Source organism: Lissotriton vulgaris, chromosome 11 (genome assembly GCF_964263255.1).
Source record: "Lissotriton vulgaris chromosome 11, aLisVul1.2, whole genome shotgun sequence".
Lineage (NCBI taxonomy): Eukaryota > Metazoa > Chordata > Amphibia > Caudata > Salamandridae > Lissotriton > Lissotriton vulgaris.
In genome coordinates this window covers 125208100-125220452 of record NC_141699.1, presented here as the reverse complement: position 1 = coordinate 125220452, position 12353 = coordinate 125208100, and the positions used below count along the sequence as shown (strand labels likewise).

Here is a 12353-nt window from a genome sequence, read left to right as displayed (position 1 = left end):
CAGTGAAGTGGAGGACTCAATGGCAACACCTGGCAGGAAAGGATGGTTGGGCGTTACAACCCAATTTTCACTTAGGGAGAGGGTTGTGGGGGTCTGAATATCTATGGAACCTTGAATGTTATCGGAGGGGACTGATGGTCAGTCAACCATGTCCAAACATTCATATCTATTTGATAATGATGGACCTCTCCAGTTGGAAGGATGTCCAAAGGCGGAGTTGGAGAAACCATAACCTGCCCAATGTCCATGGTCTCTGTTCCCGTCCCAGATACCTACTCTCGTCCAGCTCCAAGGAGGGGCTGCATTATGACGCGGAACCGGGGGGTAAAAGTATGACAGGTTATAGGTGGCTATCCCTTCATCAGAAGTGCGGTCACCCCAGGAGCAAATGTGCTCTACCGTCTTGGGGTCATCAAAGTTCACTATGATGCAGTCGCCCTGGATGTTTTTGGGCACAGTGCCGAGCCATGGCACTCTGCGAACGGTGGTAACTCTGTTGTCCAAGAAAGTTGGTAAGGGTCTGTTATTGGACAACCAATAGATAACTTTGTTTTTTAGTGACCAAATTGGCTCATCTTGACTGGGGGGGAGTTCCGGGACACCCGTCATTATTACCACATAAGGGGATGCCTCAGGTGGAAGATGTACAGGACGGGGCCCTCTCTTACGGGTTCTGGGGACATTGTTAAAGCCAACCGGTTGTTGCTTCGGGTGGGGAGTTACTAGAGTTGGAAGGGTAGGCTGAGGAGGGGTTTTTTGTTGAATAGACTGTTGGACATTTGAATTGTTGGAATTGATCGGGGGTTGTAGTGGTAAAGGCTTCAGTGCCTTGGGTGGGGGTTGGGGCTTAGGCTGGGCAGGTGGTGGTTGTTTTTGATTGGGTTTCGGCAAGGTTTTTTGGTTAGAATTGCTATTTGAAGCAATCGTTTTTGCCAAACTGGGCTTACTGGTTTTGCTGTTATTTGGTAGGGATTTCCCTGGAGCAGGATTAGAATTTTTTGTACTGGTCTTGACGTGATCAAGAGCGGAGGACAAATGAGTTAGTTGAACTAGTTGAGTTTGCACCTGGTGTAATACCTTTTCAATTGGGGTTAGGTACAACTTAAATAGTTCACCTATTTTATTAAGCAACAGGGTATCATTATTACAGGTAATATTAGTTAAGTTCCCGTTGTCATCCAGGCTACTGTCGCTACCGTAGCTACTGGAGCTGCTAAGATTTGTGTTATCAACGGTAAGAGTTGTTGGAGGTGCTGGCGTGGTGGTGGGTGGTTGATCGGGGGTTAAAACCTGGTTGTTTGGTTGGGAGAGATGTGAGGTGGAGGGGGTTTTGGAAGTGGTCAAGGATGGACGGGTAGTAGTATGCTGTAAATGGGCAATTTTCCTTCTTTTGGACTTTTTTTTGGGAATAGCCCCTTCTCGTATACCCCTAACTGTGGTTGGAGAGGGATCGGGGGTAATGTGAGTGGCAAATATAACTGGGGATTTTTCAAGGGACAGGTGAGAAACTGACAAATCCAAAGTTGCAGAGAGATCCACTGTATTGGGCACCGTGTTAACCTCTGCATGGACTAACACTGGCAGGGGTAGTTCTGCTGGGCGTAGCGGAGTTACCGCAGAGGCAAGTAGGCCCATAGAAGAACGCCTTGCTATGGCCAGGTCCTGGGAGACTCGGCGATTTAATAAAATAATACCCTGCTCTATGGCATCGTTGGCCTTAGTTATAAATTGGTCAATCGGACCAATAACTTCGGCCGCGGCCATAGCCTGCTTTTTGACAGTATTTCTAGTATTTCGAGGAGACATGCTGTACTTCAATGAATGGGTCGCTAGTTCTGGTGGAGCTAAAAGACGGAAGTTCAGAGATAAAAGTTGATATGTTCTAACGGTAACAATAAAAGGGGATGAGTTCAATAGTACCAACCGGGAAATAAAATGGCCCAGTCCAGTCTTGCACAGGCTTGAACGGGCTTAAACGGGCTTAAACGGGCCCGCCCTTTGCCCGGGCTTCGCCCCGCGCTGCGTCCCGCGCTGCGGGAGGGACTGAACTTGTACTTATGTTGTACGGTAATGAGGGGGCGTGGCCACCGGGGGAAGAGGCACCAGCTGTAAGAGCTAGAGGCTGCTGGTCCTCGCAGTCCCCCGGTGTGGTCAGCAGTAGTTTCCTTTCTCCTTGGTCCAGCGCACGCTGGGAGCGTGCAGAGTTACCGCCGAGTGCGGAACTGCTCCCACCAGCAGCGCGACCTGGGAGAAGAGCCCCTGTAGCTTGTGAAATCCTCCGTGGGCAAACAGCGAGTTTCCAAAGGTTAAAGGTCCAGGGACTGAGAGCAGATGAGCGGCACCCGCGGAGCGGGTGTCGCGAAAGTTAAATGAACAGCTATGAGGGGGCGTGGCCACCGGGGGAAGAGGCACCAGCTGTAAGAGCTAGAGGCTGCTGGTCCTCGCAGTCCCCCGGTGTGGTCAGCAGTAGTTTCCTTTCTCCTTGGTCCAGCGCACGCTGGGAGCGTGCAGAGTTACCGCCGAGTGCGGAACTGCTCCCACCAGCAGCGCGACCTGGGAGAAGAGCCCCTGTAGCTTGTGAAATCCTCCGTGGGCAAACAGCGAGTTTCCAAAGGTTAAAGGTCCAGGGACTGAGAGCAGATGAGCGGCACCCGCGGAGCGGGTGTCGCGAAAGTTAAATGAACAGGTATGAGGGGGCGTGGCCACCGGGGGAAGAGGCACCAGCTGTAAGAGCTAGAGGCTGCTGGTCCTCGCAGTCCCCTGGTGTGGTCAGCAGTAGTTTCCTTTCTCCTTGGTCCAGCGCACGCTGGGAGCGTGCAGAGTTACCGCCGAGTGCGGAACTGCTCCCACCAGCAGCGCGACCTGGGAGAAGAGCCCCTGTAGCTTGTGAAATCCTCCGTGGGCAAACAGCGAGTTTCCAAAGGTTAAAGGTCCAGGGACTGAGAGCAGATGAGCGGCACCCGCGGAGCGGGTGTCGCGAAAGTTAAATGAACAGCTATGAGGGGGCGTGGCCACTGGGGGAAGAGGCACCAGCTGTAAGAGCTAGAGGCTGCTGGTCCTCGCAGTCCCCCGGTGTGGTCAGCAGTAGTTTCCTTTCTCCTTGGTCCAGCGCACGCTGGGAGCGTGCAGAGTTACCGCCGAGTGCGGAACTGCTCCCACCAGCAGCGCGACCTGGGAGAAGAGCCCCTGTAGCTTGTGAAATCCTCCGTGGGCAAACAGCGAGTTTCCAAAGGTTAAAGGTCCAGGGACTGAGAGCAGATGAGCGGCCAAGAGTGATGTGGTTTCAGGCTAGAGGACCCAGCCACAGGTAAGCCCTTTTATACCCTACGAAAGGGGTTAGGACGACTCAGGGGTCCCTCCCAGAGGAGGGGATGGACAGATGAGAGGATATTTCAATGTCCTTTGTCCAGTTTTGCGCCAGAGTGGGAGCCAAGGGCTCCCAGAACTGGTTCCAACTGGAGTACCCAAGGAGGTCTGAGAGATCACAGTCCATTTGTAACACCAGGTTCTCAAATGAAATTACCGTTACTGGGGCTAAATTCTCCTCTGAGGGCCAGAGGTTTGTTGGAGGAGCATGCGTAAGTTTTCCTATATGGCAAAAGATGACTTACGTCACTATTGAATTTAAGTGAGTTGGTGCCCAACCAACTCGAGATGTCATGCACACAACTATGAAAAGAGACTGTTGGTGAATGAGTGGTATGATCAAATATAAGAGTAAGTTGAGTGTCACTGGCATTATGAAAGAATTTGTAAACAATGTGATCTGATCATGAGAACCAGGGAACTGAGATAAACATTAAACTGAGTTGGGCTGATGGGAGGACGCCTAGGGCACCCCCTGGTGAGCAGGTGAAGCAATATGTATGCAGGTATATTGCTGGAAACCAGGAAAGGAGGATGTTATATTTGACCATATCAAAGGCAGTAGACACTGGTCTAGTAGCACTAAGGCTACCTGATGACCCCTGTCTACTGCTATGCAAAGACCATCCAGTACGGCAGTCAAAGCAGCATCAGTCCCATATAATGGGCGAAACCCACATTGTGCCTGGTCTAGTAGGAAATTAATGATTATCCTTTGAGTTCTGATAGCTTTGTATTAACGCACTTTTCTAGCATTTTACCTAAATACAGGAGTGAAATAGGTCTTAAGATGCTAATTACTATGGGGTAGCAGTGGCTTTAAGAGTGGAAGAACTAAAGACTGTTTCCACGCTCCAGGAACCATAGCTGATTGGAAGGAATGATTACAGAAAGCCAGGAGTGGGGTGACCAATTGTTCAGCTAGCATCTTTCAGACTATAGGATGGTGGGGATCAGGTGGGGATCCTGACGAGATGGAATTAATGATATTAAATAAAGTCAGCAGCCTCCAACTATCCCAAATCATCCAAGTTGTTGGGCAAGTTATTTGCTTGCGGATCAGTGAAGTAGTGTGGCTCACTGGTTAGAGGCGGCAGACCCGAGAGCAGAGGACGGCCCGGGACCAGGGTTCGATTCCAGACGCGGCAGGGTTCTGGACCAGGGTCAGCGGACTCGATAATTCTCTCGCCTCGGTGCCCACTTTGATCAGCGATCACACTCGGCAACTCTGGGCATTAGCTTGCCTCATCTTCACTAATGGCCCCACCAGACCGCAGGGGATGCCTGGTCTCACCCTGGAGATACCCACTAAGGGACCATCTCTCAGGGAAGCCAGGAAGGGTTTCGCAGCGGTCTAAGCGCGGAGATACTCCTCCGGGAGTCGATCCTAGCGCTATATAAACCTGCAATTAATTAATTAATCAGTGACCTTGGCTGGTTTGAACATAGGAGCATGGGCCTGAATCGCTATGTCTCAGTTTGAAGCAAGGGATGCTATAACACTTTTAACCTTATTATTGAAAACATCAGCTAGGTTAATGCAAAGCTGTTGAGTCAGTTTGATCATCTGTGAAGTGCAGGCTGGACTGGCGAGAGAGTGAGCAATAGAAAAGATACAGGACAGAGTTCCATGACTCAAAAATTTCTTCTGCAAAAACTCTGCTTTTGCAGCTTTGATGAATTTTTTATGATTTTTCAGTTTCTTTAAATTCAAATTTTGACTCCCTAGAACAGTTAATACATTAGTCTCATTCTACTTTTTTGCATATGCGCTAAGCATCCCTTAGACAGTCATTGGCCTAGGCGCTGAGGGGTGAATTTGAGACACTGCTTTTTAAGTGGTTGAGCCTCATCAAGTGCCTTAGTGATCCAAGTTTGATAACTGTCAAATGATTCTGCCACAGAACCATTAAGGTGAGTGCCAGTAGGGGACACTAATATTTCCCAAATGGCTGGCTGAAGTAATTTAGCCCAGTGCCGCATTAAATCAAATGATATGCATCTATCATAAGCTTTAGTCCGTGAGCTTTCAAGGAAGTATTACATATAATACTGATATCCCTTCCTGGGCAAAAATCAAATCAAGTGCCAGGCCAGGTTTATGGGTAAGGCCAGAGACCAATTGTTGGAGGACAAGCCTGCGAGGGAATCTCGTAAATCAGAGGAGGCAGGGTTGTGAGCAAAAGATTAAAATCTCACAGCACAAATGCATGCAGTAGCGTTAAGGCTGTAACAAAATCACCTAGAGATTGTGCAAAGTTGAAATGTGAGCTTTGGTAGGGATGATAAAGTAACCCTACAATGGAGCAAGATGCTCAGAGGCTAAGGGAGACACCAAAACCCTCTACATTATCAAAGTCTCCTAATTGAAGTGATTGCAGACTAAAGGACAATTTAAATACTAACGCTCTGCCCCCCTCATCTCTAACTGGTCCATGATAGTTGTAAAATCTCAAACCCTTCAGGACACGCTGTGCCCACATCAGGATTAGACTTAATGGTGGACCAATATTCCGTTACAAATAAAAGGTCTAACCTAACAGATAATAGAGGAAAATGTGTTTCTACAGCGTGTTTCACAATTGAACAAGCATTTTATTTACCAGGTCTCATCTTATTTGATTGCCTGACCGGCAGGATGCTAAGATTGGACCTACCTTATTATAAAAATGGACTTCTCCAGGCAAATTTGTGTAGAAATGAAGGCCGGCTAGGAGGTGGTGGGGGCTGGGTCAACTAAAGAGGAACCTCAGCATTGCCTCATAAGTTCGAGAGACGCTCCCTTGTGTAGCGTAATCGATCGAAAAGTCACTTAATGCACTCAATGAATTGATGGAAAAAAGACTAGTAAGCTAACCAATATTGTGCAGTAGTTTGTGCAAATAAGAGGAGAACAAAATGGCTCACATGTACAAAATTGCCAATCCGCACCAGACCGTGACCGTAGTCCCGTTGTCTCAAATTCAGTGGGAATGAATGGCGACCGCAGATGAGGTAAAACTACAATCTGACTAAATCATGAAATCTGTTGTAAAAGACAAACAAACAATATTTTTGCATAAAAACCGCTAACTAATCAAAATTAGTAAAACCTCTGGAACAGACTTAAACAGAGCAGTGGGCATAGAATAAAGTGCAAGTGCAATGAACTATTCCAAGTACCTTGGGATACACCACATTCATTATTCAGCAAACATCTTTAATGCTTATTAAAATTCTAAGCCTCTGGTGAAGTTGGATCAGTAATAAATACTTAGAAAAAGTACGTTTTGAGAAGTTAGACTTTGTCTGCCTGAATCTCCAGTAGGCTAATTTGCATTAGCCTGACAGCAGTGGGTCCCAGTCAGTGATTTTCCTTAGCGAGGTGTGAAAACTGCTCCTAGAGCAAAAATAATGGATTAGGACTTTTGTTAGGAATACCTGGGTGTGAGGTATGTGAATCTTCTCAGCTGAAGAAGGGCAGCTGGGGATGTTAAGGAACTTTATTAACTTGAAAGGTCTGTCCATTCAAATAGAAGTGTAAACAGAGACCTGGGAATGGAACACTTTGGTCCCAGGGCCATCTGTAGCACAACTTGGCACAAGCCAAGTGAGGCGGGGAGCTATTCCTAGAACAGTGTGGTGTAGTTGAGGAGGGGAACTCTCATTTACCTCGATGTAGTCATGCCTGGTACACTAGAAACCTCCAGGGGCAGAAGGCTGCTGCCATGTTGAACTTGCTTCAGAATAGTGCATTGTGAGATAGTAAGGGAAACAAGTTGGGCTGCAAAAGTAGAAAGCGTTGTGAGAAGTTGGCCTGATATATGATGCTCACTAGTTCTAGTGATCACATTGTATCAGTCTAAAACAACCCTTATGGTGATTGGTTGTTGGTCAACCTTACAGACCAGCTATCCTAATGGTAGCATGGACAAAGCAGTCTTAGGCTAAACTCTTTTGGCATGTGAAGCTAGCGGTTTTACCACATATAACCCCTTGAAAACCAAGTGAAAGGACACCACACAGGTTGTTATGAAAATAAACAGTATATTTATTAATAACAAACATCTCTGAACTCTTTATGAGATCAGAGGGCTAAGCACATGACAAGACTCTTAGGAAAAATACGTTTAAGTTGCACGAGTTACAATGTTGCCCTAGGGGCGCAACAAACCATATACTAAACAAGTGGTATAAGGAAGTAGAAAGAAGGAATGGAGCTGTCCAGAGGCTGTAGAATCGCTGGGACTATGCTATCCTAACTTTAGGTAAGTAATAGGAGGCCCACGGAACGCGTGTGCAGAGTGTGAACTCACACGCGAGATGCGTAACAACGTCTATGGACCGTACAGTTCAAGAAAAAGGTGAGTACGGACAATCCTGACTAGTTAGGACTAAAACGACTGTGAATCTGGACACAAGGAGAGTCAATCTACCCTTGAGCACCGAAATGCTCTTGTTACCTCACCCACAGGCTGCGGGTGCATAGGTGCGAAGTCGTGTCGGGTTTCTGCGTTGACGTCTATGGAGCCTGGAAGAAAAGATGATGCAGGTGACCAGGAGGATGATGTCCGGTGTGATCCAAGGGTGGATCAAGGAAGCTGAAGACCTGAAAACAGAGGGGACAATGTTCAAAGTCACTAGCCAGTGACTGGAGTGGAACCAGGAAGGAACCAGATGCTGTTGTCGCGATCAGGTGAAGAGTGGACGCTTGACTCTGCAGCCAAGTGGACCAGGAGGTGTCTTCGACGACCAGGATGGAGGCACGAGCTGTCCCACGCAGGCTCTCGCTGTCGGCGGTGTTGGTTCCGGATTCGGCGTCAACAGGCCTTGGCAAAGGCAACCCACGCGGTGAGTGGAAAAGGCGTCCAGGGTGCTTCTCCTTTGCAGGGAAGCAAGGGCCAGTCTGGAGCAACCAGACCAGCGGTGTTGATGTCGTGGATCGTCGTCTAGGAGGCCACTAGCCAGCCTGCAAGTGACCAGACAACGCGTCGAGCAGCAATCAAGCAAAGGGCCCCACGCAGATCTCGTGGATGCTGAAGGGCTGATCTTCTGTGCAGGAGCTGCTCGGGGCTGGGGCTTCTCAATCCCCAAAGCACTTCGTCCAGGATACCTCAGTAGTCGTGCTGGAAGCGAAGTGCAGTTTCTTCAAGATGGCTGGTCCCAGGAGTCTCGTCGCACCCACGGATCTCAGCTGTGCTGTATATGTAGGTAGAGGTCGGAGAGGTCTGGGAATCCGGGTCTCGTCGGGCTCTTAAGTCTGGATCCTCAAGGGAAGACGACAAAGTGAAGCCGCTGGACGCTTGATGGTGCCTGCTTGTGCAGGGTGGTCACTCCTTGGCCACAAGGGAGATTTCTTCAGTCTTCTGTAGCAGAATGTCGAAGTCCAGAGTTTCTTCTTGTAGAGTTTCAAGTTAGGATTAATCTGATTTGGAATGGGACCAGCTCCTACCTTTATACTGCTAAAGGGGGCTGTACTATCACTAGGTCCCTCCTATGAGGGGGGGACCAGGAAGGGGGGTTGTTACACCCCCTATCTTTTGTCCGGTTTCGCGCAAGAGCCGGGGCTCCTGCAACCATGCCTGGGTCCCAGTCAATCACAAACATCGACCTCTTATTTCCACTTTACTTTTCTTGACGTTTTTTGCCCTAAAGTTCATATCTCCGGGCCACCTCATTGGATTTCAGATTTTTTTGGGTGTTTTTCCTATTAAAAAGCTTTCTCCTTTTTTTAGGAATTGGTTCGGGATTATTGTGTTGCGTTTTGACTTTTTAATTCTTTTTGCACAGCTAAATACTTTGCTAAGACTAAGACTGTCTGCTCTGTGCCATAGCTGCCAGGGGCAGAGCCCGTTTATTTATTTAACTTGTGTATTGTACCCGACAAGACCTTGGCCTCGTTACTTGGGAAGGACTCACATCCTCCTCAACTATTAAACCATTTTCTTACAAACCTCTTTTACAAAACATCTTTAAACTATCACTAATGCACTGTTTGATCACAGCCCAATTATATTGTAAACTACAGCTATTTCATACCTGCGTGTCATGGATGGAACTCTGTGATGCTCGCCAGTAGATTCCTTGACCAGGTTTCCTTTGCAGCAAATGACTCTAAGCTTGTCCTGGTACACTGATGCCAAATAAATAGCTCCAGATGAGATTGCAGGACCCAGGTATCGAGGGTTAGGAATGTCTAAATGGGCCCGGGCAGGTGCACTGAATGACAAACAAACAAAAAAAGAACATATTAGGTTATGTCCATACCAGCTCCTATAATAGCTGAACCGATGACTGCAAGTGCTGTGAAAAGCACAGAGACCCTTACCCAAGAGCTGTACGTCCTTGAATCTCTATCACCTCCAGGGAATTGAAGTGGGTCACAAAGAGATAAGGCTCTCTATATGCTGCAAGCCAAAACAATACAAATAAAGCCTGCATAAAACCATAGCATATTATTTGACAAACACATTTCAGTGACAATACGCGTTCATTTACAATTGACTGCTTAAAGACTGCAATTCTCTCTTGAACAATAGGCCCACAAAGGTTAGCAGATACCAAGGATCTAAAAGGTTAGCTTTTAAAACTTTCTCTCTTGAAAATTGTAACATCTCTTGTTAAATCACAACAATTAATTAATTAATTAATTGCAGGTTTATATAGCGCTAGGATCGACTCCCGGAGGAGTATCTCCGCGCTTCGATCCGCTGCGAAACCCTTCCTGGCTTCCCTGAGAGATGGTCCCTTAGTGGGTATCTCCAGGGTGAGACCAGGCATCCCCGGCGGTCTGGTGGGGCCGTTAGTGAAGATGAGGCAAGCTAATGCCCAGAGTTGCCGAGTGTGATCGCTGATCAGAGTGGGCACCGAGGCGAGAGAATTATCGAGTCCGCTGACCCTGGTCCAGAAACCTGCCGCGTCGGGAATCGAACCCTGGTCCCGGGCCGTCCTCTGCTCTCGGGTCTGCCGCCTCTAACCAGTGAGCCACACTACTTCACTTCATGAAAAACGAGAGAGGTCTAAGTTAAAAGATTGTAAAATAAATTTCAGAATTTTGGTGAGTTCAAATTAAAATATTCCTTAAAATGTATATTTATTAAAATTAGTAATTCAGTTCATCATCCAAGTTACAAAATAGCCCTACAATCTTCTTTTTTTTATCTGCAAAACATATAATTCTATTCTAAATCCTATTAAAACTAACATACATGTGACTAATTCTGTACTTCCACTACATACTCTATCGCACCATAATTTAAATGTCATTTAATTATCATAAGATAAAAGACCAAGTCAAATCGCCTAAAATTATCAATTGATATGATAATATTATGAATAACAATTTAAAACATAAGTCTCAAAGTCACAGCATTCATCCAAGCATACATACATGCAGGAGAGCGATGTGGGCACATCATGATGTGCATCAATAAGCCACCAAGGTTCATGAACTACCAAAAAGAACCCATGTATGATTTTGAAACAGATTTCAATCACTTAACCTACTACAAATAATTTTTGGCAGATAAGCAAACAAAAATGCAGTAAATCGTTATGCACCCCTCAGCAGTAATCTATACCACTTCACCATTATATTTTATGAATAACTTGTTTTTACATGGCGCTTCATACTACAGTTCAATTTCTAAGTTTCGCAACAACAAAAAAGACTCTAGAAACACTCTTTCTGGTTTATTGTCTATCTAACCACAGATGCCTCACCTTCTGAATCATGCCATGTGCTAGACTGGATCAGAAGCTTTTCTAATAATTCCTCTCGCATGCCGAGGCAGCACCACCTGACTCCGTGGTGGTTTTGCCCCAACTCCAAAAGTTACAGGATGGAGACATATTTAGTCACTACCCCTGCATGCTGACGTCAGTTAACTTTAAAGCATTACGTGCCTCTAGATGCACAAGTTACTACTTGTGTAACAATATATCTGTAAGAGACATTAGTTAGTGATAGATTCCTTACCTTAGAATATCCCCAGGCGTCAGACTGGATCAGGAAACTTTTGCGTAGCAATAAACCTGCGCGTCAGTAGGCGTCGTCCGCGGCTCCACGTCCGTCCTCAGCGTCGTTAGCCCCGGAATGACGTCGCCGGAGTACTTAGACGCCACCCTCGCGCGCTGACGTCAGTTCTTATACACAGCTTTTCTGCGCCAGATACGCAGAGCCATGATAGAATTAACACAGGTGTCATGAAACTAGGGCCCTGAAAGGGGATGACCTTAACCCTAGATATAGGTTCGCAGAACGGGGAGGAGGGGTGGGTCGGTAAGGAGTCTATCACTAACTAATGTCTCTTACAGATATATAGTTACACAAGTAGTAACTTGTGCATCTGAAAGAGACACGTTAGTGATGGATTACTTACCGTAGAATAGATACCCCAGCAATACCAACCCCGGTGGTGGGTCTGCGAACCAATAATTACACCAGAAAATCCTGGAGGACGGAACGGCCACACAAGACATCCCTCGGACTTAAAACGCTCAAGCGCATGGTCCGCCTTGTCGCCAAAGAGGCGACGGCCATCAAACGGCATGTCCAGGAGGGTGGCCTGGACATCAGCCGAAAAGTTGGCAGTCCTCAACCAGATGTGGCGTCGAACTGCCACCGTCGTTGCCATCGCTCTGCCCAGTGAGTCCGTGGTATCCAGCCCACAACGGATGGAATAGCGTGCCACATTTCGACCCTCCGCAAGGGCTTGGGCAGGTTTAGTCCGGGCCTCCTCCGAACATTGTGGCAGCACGTCCGCGACCCTGCCCCACAGAGTGTGGGTGTGGCGGCCCAAGAGGCATGCGGTATTGACTGACCGCAGTTCCAAACTCCGGGACGAGAATACCTTCTTACCGAATTGTTTGTACCTCTTGGATTCCCGATCGGGCGGAGCCATCGGGAATGCGGTCTGGGAAGTGGAGGCCTGGATAACCAGGCTCTCGGGGGGGGGGTGTGTGGACAAGAAGCAAGGGTCGCCGGGAGCCGGGCGGTAGCGTCTGGC

General features: G+C 47.5%; 1 protein-coding gene across 1 annotated transcript in view; it reads right to left on the bottom strand.

The window, feature by feature from the left end:
• CIT (citron rho-interacting serine/threonine kinase) overlaps positions 1-12353 on the bottom strand; it is a 1473679-nt gene that overhangs the window by 66488 nt on the left and 1394838 nt on the right. Inside the window, exons 46-47 of the mRNA XM_086942878.1 lie at positions 9674-9752; positions 9385-9564 (exon numbers count right to left, since the gene is read on the bottom strand). Of these exons, the coding sequence (XP_086799004.1) occupies positions 9385-9564; positions 9674-9752 (259 nt within the window). The remainder of the gene's footprint in view (positions 1-9384; positions 9565-9673; positions 9753-12353) is intronic.